Here is a 21,564-nt window from a genome sequence, read left to right on the forward strand (position 1 = left end):
TGCAAACACTATTTGTCGTGGTAGGATTATCACCGCTTAAACAATACCACACATGTGCTTTCCAAACAGCACGTCATTAATTGTTGTGGTAGAATTAATTATCACCGCCTGCTTCACCAATCATCATAGAAAGAATCCAACATCATCTTTTATTGAGAGGGGCTGTGTTGTTATTGCATCATCACTGCCTTTTACTGTACCAACAGAATTTTGTGTGGTGTGGCAAAATGTGCTCTTGGCCGTGCATGGTTTCAACTGTGCCGGCGAAGCCAGCCACCGCTCCGCCGCGTTCGTTTGTGCAGGTTCTTCACGTCTCATCATGTGATGTTAGAATTGATCCGCGATGAAACAAATACTATGCCTACCCTGGCTGCGGAAGTTGAAATAGTTTTTGCTGCAAACATAGAAATTGATAAGACTGCAAAATCAGTTTCTGCAGTACCAGTGCAACATGTCCAATTTTCGGACCTGACAGCAGCAGTCCCCCGTGAGAACCTTATCAGAAAGGAGAATGGATATTCTTAAGGATAAGGCTGAAGATACTGTTCAAAACCAAGAGCTTGAAACTGACAACAGACATGATGAGCAAGATACGGAGAACGGTTACACTGTCCCGCAAGACAAGGTTTCAGTTTGCTCCGATTGGTTAGATGACTCAAAGGATGTGCCTGAGACACAAGTGGTATAATCCGCAAGCAAATATTAAGCTGCTTTACCCGAAACAACACAAAATATTGTGATATTGCCGGATGAGGATTTTGATGAGGTTGTCGGAGCTGACCTTCACGTGGCTAAACAAATTTGGGCCGCGATGGAGAAAGGAGAGAAGCCTTTCACCCATTTTATTTCTAAAAGTCAAAAGAAGATGATAAAACAATTGGCTCGGAGTGTCGGACAGCCATATAACACTCGTTCTAGGGGTGGCTCACATGTCCCTATGAAATGAGAGGAAGATTAGTTAGCCCTCTTTGTTAATTCCCCTTGAAGGGATGATTGTATTGTACTACGTTATTTTGGCTACTTCTGGGGTCAGGTCCCCATGTACATTTTTTTTTTTCTTTCTATTTTTATTTATAATAATATGAGATATAGGTATATGATGGGAGTGTTTAGGTGTGTCAACTTAGTTGGGACGTCTATCTAATCTTAGATGCTCTTAATTTATAAAAAATTATAGAAACAAGAGAAGTTATTGGAAATTATTTTATTCCAATGAACCTTCATACCCATGAATAATTTTATGTCAACCTTCTATAAACATGGTATTTCTATTCCTACACATATATTCCCAAGAATATTATTTCAAGAAACAAACACCCCCAATTCATATACTGCATAGACACTTATTGATCTGTCTGTCCAAACGTTATTCAATAAAAATTTTAATCAAAACATTGTTCAATATATTATAGACCACAGCTTGTGCCAGAGCCCAGAAGAGCTTGAATGAGAATGAATCACTTATTTCAGCAATTTATGCACTTCAGTCATGTGTCATTTGTTCAGCTTCATGCCTGATGGATTCAAAAAGTGGCGAAGACAAGTAACGCTCTCCAAAACTAGGAAAAATCACCTGCAAAACAATGATTCATAATGATTCATAAGTAACATTATTTGTATAAGCCAAAAGATCATAATCATTTCATAATTCTGCATCGAATAAACTTATTAAGGATCGTAAACTTACAACAATGAGCTTTCCCGCATTTTCTGGTCTCTTTCCTAATTTTATTGCAGCTGCTGTTGCAGCTCCTGATGAAATTCCCATCTTCAAAAGACATTCATATAATCAGCATGAAAAATAACATTAAAATATGCATACTCGCAGCAACAAATAACTGAAAGCAAAATACTACAAAGCCATTAACAAGAATCAAAAGTTATCAATTATCAATCATGCCATATATGATATACCAGTAAACCCTCTTTCAAGGCAAGCAACTTAGCAGTTTCTATAGCTTCTTCACTTGAAACCTGTAGTTCATAAAACCTTATTGGTCAAAACATAATCCCTTTGTATTAGCATCTCTTAGAATTGAGAGTTGAGCATAACTCAACCCTACAAAACCAGCTTATAAGGTGAGGTTTGCATCTTACTTATAAACCGGCTTGTAATTGACTACCAATGTATTAGTGTTGCAAGCTACCTGAATAACTTCATCTAGGAGGTCAACTTCTAAGACAGGGGCAATAATACCAGAACCGATCCCTTGGATTTGATGTTTGCCTTTGAAATGTATGCAAATGGAAAAGTTAATCAGTAAAGTGACTTAAGTGGTTAAGAACTTGCTTAAATATTAAAAGAATAAATTAACAATCAAACACACTGAAATTAGCAATTGAAGATCAGAAAGAAAAAAAAATTCTGAGTTGTAAAATCACCTGGTTTTCCGCCATTCAAAACTGCACTTTCAGACGGTTCTACACCATACACCTAGAGGGGAAAAGCAACATAAATCATAGCATAAATATAAATAAATCGACACAAAAACACGTTCACATATTCAATCTCAACATAAAAAGTAGACATGGTAAGCAAATCAACCTTGATCTCTGAGTTTTTCTCCTTGAGGAACTTCCCAACACCTGTAATTGTTCCTCCGGTTCCTATCCCCGAAACCAAAGCATCAATTTTCCCTCCAGAGTCTCTCCAAATTTCAGGACCGGTCGTCTCATAATGAACCTAAAACATTGACAAATTAATCGGCTACGTCTTTTTTCAACTCATGAACCAAATTAGGCAATATGAATTATGATAATACCTGTGGATTGGCAGGATTTTCCAATTGATTGAGCATATAACTATTAGGCGTCTTTGCTAATAGCTCGTCTGCTTTCTCTAAAACTCCATCAACTCCTTTGGCTGGGTCTGTCAGATACACCTCGGCTCCGAAAGCTCGCAATATAATTTTTCTCTCGAGACTCACATAAGATGGCATAGTCACTAATAGTTTATAGCCTCTCAGTGCTGCTATTGACGACAATCCTATGCCGGTGTTACCACTTGTTGGCTCAACAAGAACAGTCTTTTCAACCATTGTTTAAAAAGATTAAAGTTAGATCATACATTCAACAATATGGATAATACTATAGTTGGCTGAACATGCACCTAACATTATAAGCAATAACATAGGAAATTTTATGTGAATAACACAATTTTCCATATGAAATTCATGTGTAGAAGTGCATGGCTTAACTATTACATGTTTGAGTATCGGAAAAAACTCAAGTCTCACATTGGAAATAAATAAGACCTTAAAAGAGTTTATAAAGGAGAGTTAGACTCAATATGAAAACCTAATATGGTACTCCCTCCGGTTTCTATTATAAGCAAAAAACTACTTTTTATGTTCTTTGGAAAACCAGATGAAACCGGGTGAACTCAGACTTCAGGTGATTGTGATCCTCACCTTACGAAAGTCCGGTAAGAAAACCTAGATATCTAAGATGACTAATTACCTTTCCAGGTGTAATGAGGCCTTTATTCTCGGCATCTTCAATCATACTCAATGCTATCCTGAGTGAAAACAACAAAATTATCATTACAGATTCTTATTTAATTAAGATTCTTAAAACCTTACGATTCAAAAAACATCTGTAGTTTGTGAAATTAAAGAATTCCATTTCCATACCTATCTTTAACACTGCAGCAGGATTGCAAGTATTCTAGCTTAGCAGCAATACGAGCTACACACCCTTCAGTGATGTTGTTTAGATATACCAATGGAGTGTTTCCTATTAACTTTACAATGAACCAAACAACAAAATTATCAGTATTATTTTAGAAAAACTAAACATAAAGATTAAAAATAAAGCTAACAATAACATGGTAGGAGGATTATGATAAGAAAGTGAAGATAAAAAGTAGTTAAACAAAAAAAAATTTAAGTCATTAAGAGAAAATATTACTTCAGTGACATCTTTCTTGATTGCAAATTGTGGCTCCATGTTAAGTTAATATTATTGCAGCAAGATAGCTTAGCAGCAATACGAGCTACACCCTTCAGTAATGTTGTTTAAATACACCAATGGAGTCTTTCCGATAAGTTAGATCTTATTAATTATTCTTTTTATAATGTTCTTCAAAGTATTTTGTGTTTAAGCTTTCTCTATCATGCAAATTTGAGTTCACAATCATAGATACTAGGCAATTGGCATATTTTTTGTGCCTGAACAGAGTATCTTGATATGCAGGCAACTCTCGATATGCGACCTCACACAAAATAAGTTGAAACTTATCAATCCTCTTCCAAATATTGCTTTTTGCTTACTTTATATTTTAAAAGTAAATCACTCACTTTAAAGTAGTCGACGTCCTCGCCATTAACGACTATCGGAATAACGGTTGAAAAACTATAATTGATAACATTTTGACGTTGGCCGTTACTATTATGAATCATGGAATTGAAGGGATAAAGATCATAGATGTCAGCAAGATAGAGTGCATAAGAGTATTCATGAGGAAGATACTCATAGAAATTCATATTGAATGGATATAGATTGATAAAAGAATGATTAAAATGTACAATGAAGTAGCTTATTTATAGGACTATTTGGAGTAGCTAACTAACTCTCTAACTAGCTTTCTAACTTCCTAACGAACTTGGTAACCTATCAACTAACTCCAGTTGATTAACTAATTATCTATGTTCTTAACAGTTACAGAAGGCTAGCTTCCCTTTTCGTTGGGTGAGAGACGCAACCTTGGGCCTTTGCCATGTTGGACCGAGCTCGACACATGGATGAGTGAGATCCCCGTATATTGGGCCTCAGGCCCAGTCCAAGACACTTTTTAAAATAAACATGTAAGAAGTTCTGAATTCTAAATTTACTCATATGTTGTAATGTCCTACCAACTAAGTTATATTTACATCAACATCAAAATAAGTAATGTGGCACACTTAAAAAGCTAAAGTTGGACAATTGAGCAACTACTCATTTGATTATTTTGATAGTAGATTTCTTATTAAATATTTAAAATTACATTGATATTTCTTTATTAGCTCATACAACCAAACCAAACTCTTGCTTCCTTTGCACACAACATAAACCACACTTAAAATACTTGAATAAAACATTATGAAGTATTATCACTCAAGCAATCAAGTCATCCAACTCTTTGGCAAAAGCTAACATAAGTTTAGTAGGCAATGATATCAAAACCAATATACCTTCCTCCCCTTTTGCATTTTGACCCGGAACATGAAAATGTACTGAAGGAAAAGTCCCAGCCCCAGGTTTAGCAATTCCACCATACACTGCCTTCCCCCATCCAAAATTCAAATCTCTAAGTCCAGCATATGTGGTATCCAACACAATACATGACCTCACTATAGTAAACAATGGCTTTCCTTTAGTCACCATTAGATCCGCCACAGAATGCATATACTCCTCACTCACTTCATCGCGCACTTTCTTTATCAAGTCCACAGCAAACTCTAATGGCTTTTCACAAAGCTCCCCTGCGGTTGTAATAGCCGCAGGGAAAGCAAAACAGTTTCCGTAGTAACCAAATGGAATTGGAGGATCGAATTTATCACGTGCGTCCACAATGCACATCATTCGAACCTCTTCATTTGGATTTGGCTGCAACACTTTTGTGCGGCAACGCCAAATGTACGATGTGAGGACTTCGAAGGTGGTTGACTTGCTATCGAGATCACGTGGAAGTAAGCTTCGAATTGCGGATATTTCAGTGGGGCCGAAGAAAAAAGTTTGTTCTGAAAATTCTGTTGCAGTTAAAACGGCGTCAGTTTGGATGTCAGTCAGTTGTTCGTATTCGCGGTGGTTGAATGTGACACATGGTTGATCCCTTGCCCTTAGACGCTCTCTATGCCATGAGGGTTGAATTGGAGGTTGTTTAGCTCCCTGAGCTATTGCTGTCACTGCTAACATGAAATGAACTGTGCCAACTCCGTCTACCATAGTGTGGTTAAATCGGAGAGCAAAGATGAAATCACCACATTTCAAACGTGTTACCTGTTATCCAAAAAATAAAAATAAAAATCATAAAATGATTATATATTTGAAAGCAAAATTACATCAGAGATTTTTTTATCTTTTTCTTTTTGTATCAGATTTTGTTGGGTCATGAGGGGGTCCAGGGGATTATCACATCGGGCCTTGAACAACTTTACAAGTGAGTTGGACACCACACTTTAACTCAAAAGTGTTAAGTTTACGGGTCATCTCCCTTATAAACTATTCAACCTTCATTGTTTCATCCGATGTGAGACTCAGCTCACACTTGAAATACCAACATCTCCCCTCAAATGTGAGTCCATCCATTACTTTATGGGTATGCTCCCCCTCGAACGGAAGCTTTTTCATCCACTTGTACTGCCATTGTGTGCCATCAACGGGACACGCCGCCCAAACACCCCGTCAGGAAGACTTTCGACACAAGGAGTCGGATCAACAACCATTAGCTCTGATACCACTGTTGAATCTTAAGGGGTCCGGAGGATCATCACATCGGGCCTTGAACAATTTCACAAATGAGTTGGACACCACACTTTAACCCAAAACCTTAAGGTGATAAGTTTATAGGTCGTCTCACTTATAAACTATTCAACATTCATTGTTTCATCCGATGTGAGACTCAGCTCACACTTGAAATACCAACAGATTTGTCATTTATCTTCTTTTTACCATATCAATCTTTTATCTTTATAAACACATATGTTAATCATTTATTTTATTTTTTATTAAAAAAATGATAAAGTGGGCAAGCCATATAGGATATTTTTTTATTTTAATATTTTTTAATTGAAAATTTAAGAAATCTAAAAATCATGATAATTATTCATCTCTTTCATCTTCATTAAACTATAACAAAATACAGAGTTTATGGGTCATCTCACTTATAAACTATTCAACATTCATTGTTTCATCCGATGTGAGACTCAGCTCACACTTGAAATACCAACAGATTTGTCATTTATCTTCTTTTTACCATATCAATCTTTTATCTTTATAAACACATATCTTAATCATTTATTTTATTTTTTATTAAAAAAATGATAAAGTGGGCAAGCCATATAGGATATTTTTTTATTTTAATATTTTTTAATTGAAAATTTAAGAAATCTAAAAATCATGATAAATATTCATCTCTTTCATCTTCATTAAACTATAACAAAATACAGACAAATATACTTTTTTTTGAAGCACAGACAAATATACTTTAAAATAACATGAATTATGTATTTTGTTTACCTGTTATCCAAAAAAAATCATAAAATGGTTATATATTTGAATCATTAAAATATCACGATCATAAAAATAAAATAGAATTAGTGATAAAATTAAAGACTGAAAAAAAATAGGTGAACACTATCCCTACCCTAAAGTATTGTTTGTATTTTCAGCACTCTTTGGCCATTTGTAATTTAGCAGCGCATATTAATTGGGTGAGGATAAATATATAGTAGATTAAAATGTACACCCTCTACTTTCGAATTTTAACACCTATCGAATTATATCTCGGCGTGTATTATAACATCTACTGGATTCTATCTCCCAGTAGACATGAAATCACTTTTTTTTTGCTATTGTTGTTTGTATTTTAACTATTTGTTTATATTTTGAAGTGTGGTATGTTATTATATATTTTTAATTATGATGAATTCAAACCGGACATTGCTAAATCAATGGTGCATGAACTTTTGTACCAATAGGACATATCATGCTCGAGATCATTTGATTGACTAAGTTCGTTGTGAAGCAATAAGGATAAATTTTTTGGTAGTGATACATAGTAAACTCTGATAATTGTTCTTGTTGAAGAAAACAATATTTTTGGGGTGTGAAAAGGGTAGTGTCTATTGAGGAACTCAAAAGAATTTGGGTTCATGGGTTTGGAATCATAAACACGTTACTCGAATCAAACCACTTCAAATTTGAAAAGATTTCTTCGGATTGAACTTGCATTTAAATGAATTCGGATAAAATATGGATTTGAGTTGGATTTGATCACCTGATTGAACGGGTCGCACGGCCGTACCCGTGAATATCCCTATCTGTTGCTAATGAGTTTTGGATACTCTCATGGATCACTACAAGAAATTTGACTTATAGCCACGGCAAAATCCCGTAGGTAATGGTCCCAAAACCGTTGGTATAGGCCAAAAAACCTACACCAACGGCAGTTTTTTTCCGTGTACTTTGCTTCGCTATACCCACGGCAATACGCGGTTGCAATAGCCTATAGCTACGGGTATTTAAGGCTGTTGGTCAAAATCTCATACCTATACCCACGGCAATCGATAATAAGAAAATCACAATACCAACGCATTTGTCCGTGGGTATATGTTTGGCAGAATTTTTTTTTTGGAACATTTTTTTTTAATAATAGGTACTTTTTTTTAGTAATAACAAAAATTTGCAGACTATATTAAAAAACTAATAAGTCTTGCAAACATCTTAAACTAACAAAGTATATTAAAACACCAAAACAATGTTAACTAGAAAAATCTCCAAAATTGAAATTGCACCAAATTTTTTAAAGTTAAATAAAATTAGTACAACTTGAAAGCAACATGACAGCCACTGTTTGCTTGTAATTCACCCTAAAACTACAAATCGAAAAACTACCAACCACCAAAATACATGTGTATGTCATCCCTACCAAACAATAATCTGAAACGGACTTGCAACGGAATCCAACTAGATAGTAGCAGCCCCCAAAACCAGCCAAACAGGACAGCAAAGAACCCAGAACACAATATACGTTTTCTCTCTTTAATCTTCGTTAGTGTATGGATTTGGAGAATCCGTTTGGTTAGGGGAACTAGAAGAATCAGTAACCTATAGAAAATAAAAGAAAACAAATTTAGGAAATCAATTTAATTGACGTTTTCATAATATTCAAAATATGAGCTCAAAGTGTAAAATAAAAATATACCTGTCTTGCAGCTCGTAAAATGTCATTCACATCTTCTCCAGAAAATCGATTTTGAATCAATGACAACACATTTACCAACACCGCATTTGTATTGTTTTGTTGTTCTTGCATTTGCTTAACTTTATCGCGTAACTCTTGATTTTCGGACAAAGAAGCTTTCAATTTTTTGGGTTTGGGAATCTTGCCCATACAACGCACTGGTCCTCTTTTTTCAGGTCCTTGTACTTTGGAATATATATCATCCATCCAAGGCATGTGACTTTGTATCTCTTGGACCGATTGAGATGTTTCAACCTCATTATCATGTTTCTTTAGTTCTTCCTAAAACATATGATAAATCATGGAATCAATAGCAAAACAATACTAAATATTGACACTAATTAGTACTAATTACAATTGAGTCAAGTCAAGGCATTGCACAGGTTGAATCATGGCATTTCACAAAAACTGAAAACCAAAGCTTTAATGTTGGTTCACTAACTGAATTGTAATTTCATACAGTCCACAAACCTGAACCAAACCCAAATAACCCAACCAAAACTGTGTGAACCGAACTGCTCAAACCCACTTATTTTCACCTGTTCAAGGAGTAGGGAGCATTCTAAATCCTGGAAATTCAATAACTACAATATGATGAAGGCCCAAACAGAAGGCAACAAATGAGAAGGCCAAAACCAGAAAAATATAAGGCACACCAACAAAGCCAAAAGGCATAAACCAGAAAACCTTATGAGGCATGATAATCAACTAGGTGCGAATGAAAGAAAATCTTACAATCACTCTTGAAGCTTTTTCACTAACAATTGAACCATCTTTACGGGTACGAGTATCAATGTAAATCTCTTTACGTTTGGGTGATACTCCATTGCCTTTTTTTTCTAAAACCAAACAAACAAGATTATAGGTAATTTGTATTATAAGTACAATGTACTCAATAAAAAGTTCAAAAATATACAAACCTTTTCATCAATAAATATTGGGAGACTTTTTGTACCCAGATGATGAACATCTTCAAACTTAGCACGATTTTGTCTATTAATTTTACTTATTTTCTACAATTTATACAACACAATATTAGTCAAGAGAAGAAACCATGGTTAAAATATAGTTCATGTTATGAAAGAATCTATTTCAATTTAACTTACTTGGGCTTTTTCAGAAAACCAATGATGAACCAATTCTCTCCATTGATCGGGATCAACCCTACTATCTGGTACAACAGATGCAACTTCTTCTTCTGTTTTACTTGGATCATATGCCTTTCCTTTTAAATCGGTCTTCCATTGTTTCCACTTGTCGTTCAACTCAGATTTCAACATTTCCCTTGTTGTGTCATTTATAGGAGGAATGAACTCAAATTTGGACTAAACAAAGAGAGAAATGTTAAACAAATATAACATAAAATAAGTGATAATAATAATTTTGATACATCATGATTTAAATATAAAATTATAATACCTCAATTTTTTTCAACATATCAGATTTTTGCTTTAAGGGCATCTCTTTCCAAGATGTGTATTTGATGGGAGCAAATTGTTTCCTTCGAACCATACTTCCTATGAAACGATTAAGAATTCCCCCTTCCTTACCAATGGGTCGACCATATTTATCCAAATTAACAATTATGACATCATCATCATCCATATCCCATACATCTAACATTCTTGTTGGGCCTCTTTTTTTTTTAGGTTCAACTTCTACAAGTAAAACATAAGACATAAAAACATAAAAAATTATGTTTACATAAAATAAATTGTAAAAAATGAAATTATTTATAATTTACACCTTTTTCAATATGAGCTTCTTCCGCTTCTATATCAGAAGGAATGGAGTGGGAATCTTCAGACTCGTGTGTCTCATCTTCCATATGACTAGGATTGGAGCGAGTTTCTTCAACACCACTTCCTTGGGCATGAATTGAGGTTCTAAGAGTTTCTCCAACACTACTTCCTTGGGCATCAGTTGAAGTTGTATGAGTTTCTTCAACATTACTTCCTTCGGCATGAGTAGAGGTTGTTTGAGTAGCATTACTTCCTTGGTTGGATTCTTTTAATATGCGACGCCCAATATTTAATTTTCTCGTCGTCCTTCCCATTGCTGTAATACTTTCAATTTAGCAAGTGGGTGATTAAAAGAAACTTGAACTAGCTTTTGACATAGAATAACAAATGATAGAAATATAATTTTTAAATTATGTAAACTTAAAATATCAACAGTTAGCAACAATATGATGACCATAAAATACAAAGGGAATGAAAATATATATAGAAAAAAAAATAATGAGTATCAAATCAAATTCATTAACTAAACAAAAAGTCAAGTCTAATTGCATAGAAAAAGTATAAACTCATTGACAATTAAAACATATCCTTCTCTTCTTCATCCCCATCCTCAACCAAAACTTATGGTTTAGCAGGGCAACCCAACCAAAACTGATAGCAGAACAGAATCAATCCAACACTAAAAAATTTCAATCCTCGATATCTATCTAAAATTAAATAACACCACCTATAACACAACTCAAAACAAGAACACCTATAGCAGTAGCAAAGAAAAACCATTCCAACGCATGATAATGCCATCCTTTTTTTTTAACACTGATAATGTCATTCCTTGATATCTAAAATTTAATAACCCCATCTATAATAACAATTCAAAATAGCATCACCTATAGCAGCTATACAAATGGACTTAGCAGTTAGCACCACCACAATTAATAGATTTTATAATTTTAGTTCCACAATGATGATATGGCCTTATTCAATTGTTACGGAGCATGTTATCAACTACACAACTTATATCAACTATGAATTGAACTAGCAATTAGAGAAAGGATGTGAAATAGTAAAAAGTGAATGAAAGATTGACTTCCAACCACACAAATCAAAGCAAAATTGGGGAACAATTGAAACTAGAGCTAACCACAAATTTAAGGAACAACAAAATCAATTAGGGTTTTTATATGGGATTTGAGGGAGAACACACAATCTTTATATACTAAAGGATCAGATGTTTTCCAAGTTCTTTTTCCTAACCCTAAATTCTTGTCCAATCAATCCTCTACATTTGTTTCTTCTGACCAGCCACATCTTGCCATGCCATTTAGGGTTTATTTCATTTTAGGGTTCAATTAGGGTTCAATGTTCACATTTACATTTTTACATTCATTCAAATAATTCTTTGCCAGATGTCTCATGTGGACCTCTCCTATAATTGCTGGTTTATGCAAACAACTGGTATTGCTGATTTATGCAAACAATTGGCACAAGTGGTTTATGGAAACAATTGTGGTTTTATGATTGCTTTCCCAATTTTTTTCATTTGTGGAGTTTTTTTTCTCTCTCTTCCCCCTCTCTATCGTACGCTCTAGCTCTTTCTCACCTTCCTCTCACACTTTCATCTCTCTTTCTCTCTGCATTCCCCATCTCATCCTTCACCATAACATCCACACAACAACCTCCACCACCATCTACAAATCAACCACTCGTGAGAGTGAGGGAGTGGCCGAGTGAGAGAATATTTGCCGGCGGGAGAGAAGTTCCGGCGAGGAGGAGGAGTTCCGGCCGAGAGAGTTCTTGTGGCGGTTTGTGGAGACTAAGCTTCTTGCTCCTTCTTTCTCTGGTTCCATCTTAATTTCTATGCTCTATTTATTTATTTTTATTTTTTTCGTTGCTTTTTTTTTCTTGGTGAGGATGGTTGAAGATTGGAGGTGGTGGTGATGTGTGGTGGTTATGGTGGATGGTGATGTATCTCCAAATTCATCTTCTAGATTTCATCTTTCTCAATTTGTCAATATTCATCTCTCTAATTGGATTTATATGTTGTTTTTTTGCAGGCTCCATGGAAGGATAAGGCTCCTCCATGAAATTTGATCTTTGGATGTCAATAAACTCAGGTGACTAGAAAAATCTCATCTCTCTTTCAAACATTTTTCGTTTTTTTTTTTATATTTTTTTTATTTTAAATTTTTGCAGGAAGCATTCCAATGATAAAATTGAATTTTTATCAATTGGTATTTATATAGTTTATCACAAAATTGCTTACTAGATTGTGAGGTTTTGTTGTTAATCCCATTGTAAGTGTCGTTGTTGGATTGTCTGCTCTTAATGCTATTGGAGACAAGAAAATGAAACTCAAACTTGGTGGTGAGAGTCTTCTCTTTAATTTGCACTATCTTCATATGTCAGATCTCATATTGATCTTATTTCAATTTATTGTTCTTTTCTTTGTTAATTTGGAAATGATAGATCCTTATTGGGAAACTTTTTCTTATGTAGGTGTGGCATTAGGAGACAGTTTGACTCTATACTAAAGTGTTCAAAGTCACAGACACTAAAATACCGGCAAATCAGTTTGAGTTCATGTCTTTCCATGACATTCTCTCATGTACTAAAGAGGATCAGTTTCTTGGTATGCTTTTTTTGTCATTGTTATTGCTGTTTTGAGATAATTTGGCGCTGGTGAAGACCATTTTCTGTTTGAAATACAATCTGGTCAAGCCATCAAGGTCTACCAGTTACACAAGTGAAAGTCCCTTTGTGTTTGTTTATATTGTAAATTTTATGGACAGAGAAATTCTGTTTCTGTTCTGCTTATTCCAATCAATGTTCTGTATTTAACTTTGGTAGGTATGTATCATGCGTTGTTGGATGCCCAGTGTCTCCATCAAAAGTAGCTTATGTGGCTAAAGAACTATATGATATGGGTTGCTTTGAAATCTCACTTGGTGACACAATTGGGGTAGGCACACCAGGTAATGAGTTAAGTTGACTTTATTTTACAAAAATGTTACCCTGTTTTTACCATTTCATTTTTTCAAAGATTTATTAACATTTAATAACTTAAATGTTATTCTCACCATTTCTCTACAAATAATTGAAAACAGTGAAAAGAGTATACGTCTGTCAAATATTGAATTGAGACTGGGAAGAATTGTGAGATTAATGCCAAACTGTGTTTTTTTCTCTTAATCTGGAATATACATTCTTTTTTCTGAGAATTTTCTGTTTCTTTCGTGATCAGGCACAGTAGTTCCAATGCTTTTGGCTGTAATGGCGGTTGTACCAACGGAAAAGCTTGCTGTTCACTTCCATGACACATATGGGCAATCCCTTTCAAACATTCTTGTATCCCTCCAAGTAAGTTAACCAACCTTCAAACCACTATAATTAATGGAAATTCACTTGGATTTTTGGCAGTCGGAAAATTTTGAATTTGTCGCAGCCATTTTTCTAAGGGCTGCCTTATTAAGATCAAACAGATCATGTTGCAACTGCATAGTTTGAATGTGCTTGACTGAGTTGAAACATGAGCAATCCTATCTTTAGATCGGACAGCCTGAGATACATGACTGGCAAATTCAGGATTTTCTAGAATATAGGTTTAAACTGGGTCTGCTTTTTATGATTTGGTAGTCACAGTTATTAATTGACATCATTGGTTTGTATTCATATAAACAGATGGGAATAAGCGCAGTTGATTCTTCAGTTGCTCTGGTCTTGGTGGCTGTCCATATGCTAAGGGGGCTTCGGGAAATGTAGCTACCGAAGATGTTGTGTACATGCTTAATGCTCCCCTCTAGTTCCTTGGGTTATCACTGGTAGTTAACGAGTAATTTTGCCTTCGTAATTTTTTTGCACAAATTGTTAATTAATGAGTAACCGCGGGAAACTTGAAACAGTTGATTATTGATGAGGGAATAGAACAATTTATATACATTTCTATTAAAAATCCACTAGAGGAGTAGTGGCAGTTGTGCCCTCACAAACTATAACTTATATCCACCACTGGTTAACAGATTCAGTGATGACAATAGACCACAGCTCATAGACGGGTATTCTTAAATATCTTGGTTAATTACAATTATGATCTACTGAAGTTTGGGTGGAGAATCGATTACTAGTGCTTTGTGGGCTTGTATTGTTGAATAATTGGTCTTTTGCTACTGGCAAGCCTGTGTTGCCTCTGTAAGGATTGCTACTGCCGAGCAGAAACATCATGGCGGTCTTTTGAGTTTGATAGGAGAATATGAGGCTGTTATTAATAATTTATACCCTTCTGTTTTGCCTTGTGTGGAAATACTGATATCTGAAATTGTCTTTTTCAAACTAATTTGTTTGTATCAACTAACAAGGCTTTGCAAAATATTTTGCCATCATTTAGGTATATCCAAACATGCGAGCGGCATTCATGGATATCATTTGAGGTAGAGCTGTCAAAATGGGCTAGCACGAATGGGCCGGCCCGCCAAGCCCGATTTTTTCCCGGGCTCGGGCCTCGAAAATCCTAGCCCGAATTATTTCCGGGTTTTTTAGCCCGGCCCGACAAAGCCCGATTAAAATATGGGCTAGCCCGAATGGGCCGCGGGCGGCCCGCAAGCCCGAAAAAATTAAAAATAAAATATAAATATAAATATAAATATAAATAATTTGTTTCGGATGATTTGAAATTAGTTTGTAATATAAATTATAAAATACCGTCCGCTACTTAAGTAGCAGGAGTAAAAATAGGGCACCCAAGAAACTCGTAGGTAGGGGATGAATAAAAATAGGGCGCGCGAGAAACTCGTACGTAGCGGATGAGTAAAAATAGGGCGCGCGAGAAAGTCGTAGGTAGCGGATGAGTAAAAATATGACGCGCGAGAAACTCGTAAGTAGCGGATGCGTAAAAATAGGGCGCGAGAAACTCGTAGCTAGTGGATGAGTAAAAATAGGGCGCGCGAGAAACTCGTACATAGTGGATGAATAAAAATAGGGCGCGCGAGAAACTCGTAGTAGCGGATGAGTAAAAATAGGGCGCGCGAGAAAGTCCTAGGTAGCGGATGAGTAAAAATATGATGCATGAGAAACTCGTAAGTAGCGGATGCGTAAAAATAGGGCGCGAGAAACTCGTAGGTAGTGGATGAGTAAAAATAGGGCGCGCGAGAAACTCGTAGATAGGGGATGAGTAAAAATACGGCGCGCGCGAATTATATAATATTTATAGCGAATGAGTAAAAAATATGACGCGCGAGAATTATTAATGTTATTTATATAGTTGAGTTTGAGCACTAAAAGTAAAAAAAAATAAAAAAAGATAAACCGGGCCGCCCGAAAGCCCGACTACCCGTACCGGGCCGGGCTCGGGCACTAATTTTGGTAGCCCTTTTTTTATCCGGGCTTTTTAGCCCGGCCCGACGAAACCCGAAGCCCGACCGGGCCGGCCCGAAATTGGCCGGGCCGCCCGTTTTGACAGCTCTAATTTGAGGTAAGGCTCTTATATGTCATGTTTCAGCTCTATTATGTTTCCTATTTGCCTCTTTGACCTGTCATCACTTGCTTGGACAATATTGATTTTGAGTTTGCATACTTACATCATGCATTTTTAATTTGCTTGGACAGTTTGCACTCTGATTGGTCCATGCTTCAAATCTTTGCATAAGCACTATCCAGGCATCAAGTGGCATGATTGTAGATGCAAATGCAACGCAAGATGAACTGATATCTACTCCTACTACTGTAAGTCTATTAACTCTTAACAATATTCCACTTTATTCTTTGATCAAATCTTTATTATTTTACTACTTTTTGTGTAAATTTTACAGTTTTAATTAATTCTCCTTTTACAAGTTTGATTGATTGCCTCATTGAATTGCACTTTCACTTGATGCTGGTAATAGAAAAGCTTTCATTATATTTATATTAATTTCAGTGATTATTTGTTTTAGGCCTAAATGGTGAAAGCAATATTTTTGTTCATCCTGTCATGATGCAGCAACTGTTGCTAAAGTAAATCACTTCATATTAGTTACTTCATTGGGAACAAACAAATTTGGTTTTCCTGCAGCTATTCTCAAGTGAGTACGAAAACTTTCTCGAGGATCATGTTTACATCATAAAGCAGTTTAACTGATTGCTTAGTTCTATTTCTATAGTTTATTTTGGGGAGTCTTGTGTTGGAAAAGAAAGGCAGAAGAAGCATTGCTAGCAAGTGGACTTCCATACACAGTAAGTCATTGTGATACTAATTTCGCCGAAGCACGGCGCAGGGTCCTAATTATCTTATTATAATGTTATGGCTGTGTCACTCTTTTTCAGATAGTGAGACCTGGAGGCATGGAGTGGCCTACCGATGCTTACAAGGAAACTCATAATGTAACCCTATCAACTGAAGATACTTTATTTGGGGGTCAGGTTTCAAACCTTCAGGTACTTATTGTCATGTAATTTTTTTCATGTATGTAGCTATCTATTTAAGATATGTAGATATATGGAAGTTGATAACTCTCACAATGCAGGTTGCTGAACTCATGGCAGTCATGGCCAAGAATCGCGATCTTTCGTACTGTAAAATAGTGGAGGTCGTTGCCGAGACAACTGCGCCACTGACACCTGCTGAAAAACTTCTTGCAAAAATACCTTCTCAACGACCTTATATTTATCCGCCTAAGGTAAGTACTTCCTCATAAAATACATTTTATGATGTATATTTAGAACTTAATCAAACCTTTTTTTAGTACAGATGTGTATTTTATATTTAGCCAGCCGGCACCTAAAACTAATAAGCATCAATGGCAGGTTTCAAGGCCACGATGACATTTTATACTTTATCTTCATGTTCTCTACAGCAGATCATCCCAACAAGTGAGTTTAATTGTTATCCAATTTCTCCATTTTCTTTCTTCTTTTTCTTCCGGTGTTTTTCTTCCTAATTTTGCTTGTATCATTGTTGCTTTTCATCTTTAGAGGGTAATATAAAAGTTCAACTTCAGGAAAAAAAAAGATAAAGGATTAATCTGAAGTCCCTTACTGCACATTAAATATTGTAGTCTCTTACTTTAAATTCATGCCTTAAATTTGTTAAATGATCACATGGTCTATCTTAAGAATTAACATTTCCGAATTTCAATAACCAGGGACTATGAGTGAACCTCCAATTCCCTGTTTTAAATTGTGTTTTTATTTTAACAAAAGGATGCATCTAACACTTGATAGTGGAAAATGTATTTCTCATAGAATGAAAAGGATAGATATGGATTGTAAAATTTGAAATTTCTAGATTATTTGATGATTTATTTTCTAATATTTGCTGAGATTGTGTTTTTTGCATATAAAGGATGGATTAGCTTGAAAGTTTTAATCATCTGTGTTATAAGAGGTAGTTTCTCTTCTTCTATCTCTTACATTATGATCCTTAATTCCATGTGTTAACAATGAAAGTTAAAAGTGGTTTTTCCATGATGTAGCTATTGGAGGTTTGTTTTGTTGGTTTGGGAGATTAGGGATCTTCCAATTAGAAACACACTAATTAAGCAACTAAACCCCTTCTTATTTATTTTTTTGTAAGCAACTTTTTATTCATTTTTTACTTGTGCATATAAATTTGGAACTCATGTTGGCGAATCATAATTGCTACTTTTTAGGGGAGGAGGGATAGGTATGTATGGTTACTATTATTTTATAGGGATGACTACATCATCATTGATACTTTTTAGGAAGTCTTGAGCATCCAATCCTATATTTTTGAATAACTCCTTCACTAATACACACATATTTTCTCATTGATCAAATGCACCACTCTTCTAATTTTCTTTTCTATTCATCTCCTCTTAAATAAATAAAGGGTTAGAAGAAGATAATTTTGACATGTTGAGTGTTGAAGTAGTTGACTTTTTCTTAACGCAAAATTGATTGGTATTTGATTATATTTTATCTTCTTATGGTTTTTTTTTTTGCACTTGAATTGCAGAGTATTATAGTATGGGGAAATATTGGTGGTGTTTGATATAGGTTACCTGGTTATGCCTTTTTTCCTTTTGAAATGCTAGAGGTAAAAAGATTCTAACTTCTGCATTAATTTTCTCTGATTATGTCTCTTTGTGATATTTCAATTAATTGAATTTCTTTAGTTTTGTTTGGTCGGTGGAATGAGATTTTTATTGAGCATGGCTTAAGTGGTGGGGATTGAAACATAGATGAAACACTTCTATATACACCATGCATGTTCTCATTTAAACTAATGAGGTGAAAAGTACAAGCAATACTAATGAGGTAAATTTTTTGTCACATAGCAGCAACGTGGTTCTATTTGTAACATTTGAACATCATAATTGTCTTGGCAAAATTAGTAGTTTTATTGTGTAAATTATATTATTTTTTCTGATTTATATTGAAATTTATTTTTTAACAATTAAGATTATTTTTCTGCTTGATTGCTTGCTTTTTAGATGTTAGTTATTCTTGATTTGATTATCCATTTGATTTTCTCCATGACTATGGATAAACTATGTTCAATATAACTATATGCTGGTAACATTCAATGTAGTTATCTTTTTATCTCAGATATGATGAATTTCCAAATTTTATGCAGGGAACTTTAGATTGTAGGATATGATAGAAGATTATCAATTTGGTTTTGGGCCTTCGATCTATATGTCCTAAAGAGGGAGGGACCTGGAGTTTGAAGTTATCAACCAAATTAATGGAAAAAAGGAGCTATGATTATTTTTGAATTATTGTTTAGAGGAAGAGAGAAATAGATTGAGTCTATGTATTGATGTTTTTCTTTAAAGTATATCCTAATGTACTCTTGCATCCTTATTGTGCATTGAAGCTTTTTTTTCTTCATATTGTCATGATAATGATAATTTATGTGGTTGTTTTTGTAAATTGAATTTGGCTTCATATGATATAATGAGATTGGCCTAGAAAAATCTTATACATTGAAGGTTGATGAGAGGAAAGGAAGGTAGAAATAATTCTCATATGTTGAAGAATACTATTTTGGAACTTGCTATCATGTACTTCACAAAATTCTTCTATCATCACTAAAATTTCTCCTACCTATATTTTGAATAGCACTCCTATGTCCCATAGCACTTCTATTTATTCTCAAATAGTAGTAATCTTCTTTCTATAAATGTCATGGGTCATAGAAAGTTCCATTATAAAATTCGGTGTGATGATTCTCTTGAAGTGTGCAATTATGTTTAACCCACTTAATTAAGATTAAATTATATGATGCCTTTAATTTAAAACATCCTATATTTGCAATGATATATTATGCTTAACCCACTTAATTGACAGCATTCATGATTGAAATGAATTTGGTGTTCCACCAAATGAACCAATTTGATTAATTTTTATATGCTTATGACTAACTTCATTTGGCTCATAGCATCCATGATTGACAACAACCATGATTGTTATGTATATGACGTTCTTGCAAACCCGTGCATCGCACGGGGCGGTGACTAGTTCATATTAAAGCTAATGATAGATGTAAGGAGCGACAAAATCAATTAGGGATTTTATATGAGATTTGAGGAAAACACAATTGAAATTAAGGCTAACCACATATTTAAAATTAGAATACAAACCTTTCTTTTCTGGCAACAATGGAGAAAGCGCAGTTAACATGAGAACTTACCTCGCGAAGAAGGTCGACTCACAGTGGGAGAGAGCAGCGGTTACGACTCAGTGGGAGACCGAAGGATTAAGCGATGGGAAAGAGAATGTGATGATGTTAGGGTTTGTGATCTTTTGAGTTTTTTTCTTATTATTTTCGGAAATCAAAATCAAAATAAGCAAAAAATTAAGGAGGGCAATAACCCCGCGCGTTCAATATTCACCAAATTCACAGCGGGAAATGTGAAAAAAAATTTCCAGACCTATACCCACGGATAAGAGACACCTACACCTACGGCTAGAACTACTGTGGCTAAAGGTGTCCGTTGGTATATGGAATATTTCTTGTAGTGGATGAATCTAGCATGAGAGAATTATATATTAAAATGTGTTGGATCCCCTTATATTATTATTTTTTTTCTTATTATTTGTTTATAAGTTTTGGACGGGGGAGTAATTCATTTTTATTTTTATTAAATAAATTATCTTTTTTACTCATTAAATAAAATATCTAATGAACGTGAAAAATGTATTATGTGTGTGTTGAACCTGTATAAGTAGGATGGGAGTATTAAGAACTCCCTCAGGAACTGCAGCATCATAAAGAAGTTCTTGGAAGCATGGAAAAGGTGGTTTAATTTCACCAAATTGTTCAAGTGTAACATCAGCATCAGCCTCAATGAACATCACACCATCTTCATTACAATCCACCACAAGTTTACCACTAGAATCCTCAGCTTCCTTAATTCTACCAGCAAGTGGATAGTAAAACACAAGTGCTTGTGCAATTGCATTTCTTATGACTTCAACCGGGTCTTTTCCCGCCATTGATGGCTCGTTACGATAGAATTGTATGATTGGTATATTGGCGTGGAAACTGGCTTGTTCATCTATGTCGGATAGTAGCTTAGTTTCGTGGGGTGTAGGCGTAGCCGGAGCAATGAGCTCCGGTTGACGCCTTTGGACAGGAAAAACAATAGAAGGAGATGAGGACTCAACTTGTTGAGAGAAGGCCATTGGAGAAGAAGAAAAGATTATAGATGAATTTGTTTAGTTGAAAGAATGATGTGAGTGAGATGTGAGTGAGTGGATGCGGAACTTTGATTTATATAAAGAAAAGAATAGCAATATTTATTACATATTTGGATTTGGGAATATCAACGTGATAATGAGATTTAGTTTCTTAAGTAAAAATTGTTGAAGTGGTTAGTCTCACATTGTTAAAGTTATTTGAAGTCGCATTGTTTAGGTTCTCGGATTATTGTGTGTATCAGA

At 34.9% G+C, this 21,564-nt stretch overlaps 3 protein-coding genes and 1 long non-coding RNA gene across 20 annotated transcripts; 1 reads left to right on the forward strand and 3 right to left on the reverse strand.

Moving 5' to 3' along the window:
* Positions 1-1,269: 1,269 nt before the first annotated feature.
* Positions 1,270-4,052, reverse strand: LOC123903090 (cysteine synthase-like). Its single transcript, XM_045952970.1, has 10 exons — positions 3,910-4,052; positions 3,633-3,742; positions 3,460-3,517; positions 2,763-3,026; positions 2,546-2,683; positions 2,383-2,434; positions 2,148-2,227; positions 1,915-1,974; positions 1,688-1,768; positions 1,270-1,573 (listed from the first exon to the last, which is right to left on the reverse strand). The coding sequence occupies exons 1-10, from the start codon at positions 3,946-3,948 to the stop codon at positions 1,484-1,486; spliced, it is 972 nt and encodes a 323-aa protein (XP_045808926.1). The 5' UTR covers positions 3,949-4,052; the 3' UTR covers positions 1,270-1,483.
* An 886-nt stretch (positions 4,053-4,938) lies between these two features.
* LOC123903084 (benzyl alcohol O-benzoyltransferase-like) lies at positions 4,939-21,351 on the reverse strand. Its single transcript, XM_045952958.1, has 2 exons — positions 20,839-21,351; positions 4,939-5,979 (listed from the first exon to the last, which is right to left on the reverse strand). Exons 1-2 carry the CDS (start codon positions 21,304-21,306, stop codon positions 5,095-5,097), a joined length of 1,353 nt encoding a protein of 450 aa, XP_045808914.1. The 5' UTR covers positions 21,307-21,351; the 3' UTR covers positions 4,939-5,094.
* Positions 8,462-20,624, reverse strand: LOC123903086. 5 transcript variants are annotated; one of them, XM_045952961.1, is made up of 7 exons: positions 20,312-20,624; positions 20,262-20,270; positions 10,691-11,002; positions 10,364-10,602; positions 10,051-10,269; positions 8,906-9,226; positions 8,462-8,808 (listed from the first exon to the last, which is right to left on the reverse strand). In XM_045952961.1, exons 3-7 carry the CDS (start codon positions 10,998-11,000, stop codon positions 8,743-8,745), a joined length of 1,155 nt encoding a protein of 384 aa, XP_045808917.1. In that variant the 5' UTR covers positions 11,001-11,002; positions 20,262-20,270; positions 20,312-20,624; the 3' UTR covers positions 8,462-8,742. The 5 variants fall into 5 exon arrangements, with proteins under 5 accessions (XP_045808917.1, XP_045808915.1, XP_045808916.1 ...); XM_045952959.1 differs by lacking the exon at positions 20,262-20,270; XM_045952964.1 differs by lacking the exons at positions 8,462-8,808; positions 20,262-20,270; positions 20,312-20,624 and adding exons at positions 9,680-9,783; positions 9,865-9,957 and having other exon boundaries at positions 9,088-9,226; positions 10,691-11,882.
* Positions 12,239-19,478, forward strand: LOC123903092. Of its 13 annotated transcripts, none has more exons than XR_006807826.1 (19): positions 12,240-12,488; positions 12,608-12,646; positions 12,741-12,800; positions 12,880-13,050; positions 13,183-13,315; positions 13,534-13,658; positions 13,791-13,839; positions 13,928-14,043; positions 14,365-14,504; positions 15,068-15,110; positions 16,285-16,401; positions 16,611-16,739; positions 16,818-16,890; positions 16,981-17,091; positions 17,181-17,333; positions 17,461-17,526; positions 17,999-18,040; positions 18,632-18,933; positions 19,253-19,478. It is a non-coding gene; the product is annotated as an uncharacterized LOC123903092 (long non-coding RNA). The 13 variants fall into 13 exon arrangements; XR_006807829.1 differs by lacking the exon at positions 13,791-13,839 and adding an exon at positions 16,488-16,555 and having other exon boundaries at positions 16,658-16,739; XR_006807824.1 differs by lacking the exon at positions 13,791-13,839 and having other exon boundaries at positions 18,632-18,712; positions 18,792-18,933.
* Positions 21,352-21,564: the final 213 nt, after the last annotated feature.

This window comes from Trifolium pratense, linkage group LG1, assembly GCF_020283565.1.
Source record: "Trifolium pratense cultivar HEN17-A07 linkage group LG1, ARS_RC_1.1, whole genome shotgun sequence".
Lineage (NCBI taxonomy): Eukaryota > Viridiplantae > Streptophyta > Magnoliopsida > Fabales > Fabaceae > Trifolium > Trifolium pratense.

Excerpts from the sequence above, each read along its gene's own strand:
- LOC123903090 (XM_045952970.1), bottom strand. The coding sequence starts at position 3,948 with ATGGAGCCACAATTTGCAATCAAGAAAGATGTCACTGAA. Across the intron at positions 2,435-2,545 it reads AGAAAAACTCAGAGATCAAG|GTGTATGGTGTAGAACCGTC; the intron begins GTTGATTTGCTT and ends TTTCCCCTCTAG. Across the intron at positions 2,228-2,382 it reads TTTGAATGGCGGAAAACCAG|GCAAACATCAAATCCAAGGG; the intron begins GTGATTTTACAA and ends TACATTTCAAAG.
- LOC123903086 (XM_045952959.1), bottom strand. The coding sequence starts at position 11,000 with ATGGGAAGGACGACGAGAAAATTAAATATTGGGCGTCGCATATTAAAA. Across the intron at positions 10,603-10,690 it reads AGAAGCTCATATTGAAAAAG|AAGTTGAACCTAAAAAAAAA; the intron begins GTGTAAATTATA and ends TTTTACTTGTAG. Across the intron at positions 8,809-8,905 it reads TTTTACGAGCTGCAAGACAG|GTTACTGATTCTTCTAGTTC; the intron begins GTATATTTTTAT and ends TATTTTCTATAG.
- LOC123903084 (XM_045952958.1), bottom strand. The coding sequence starts at position 21,306 with ATGGCCTTCTCTCAACAAGTTGAGTCCTCATCTCCTTCTATTGTTTTT. Across the intron at positions 5,980-20,838 it reads CTCCCATCCTACTTATACAG|GTAACACGTTTGAAATGTGG; the intron begins GTTCAACACACA and ends TTTGGATAACAG.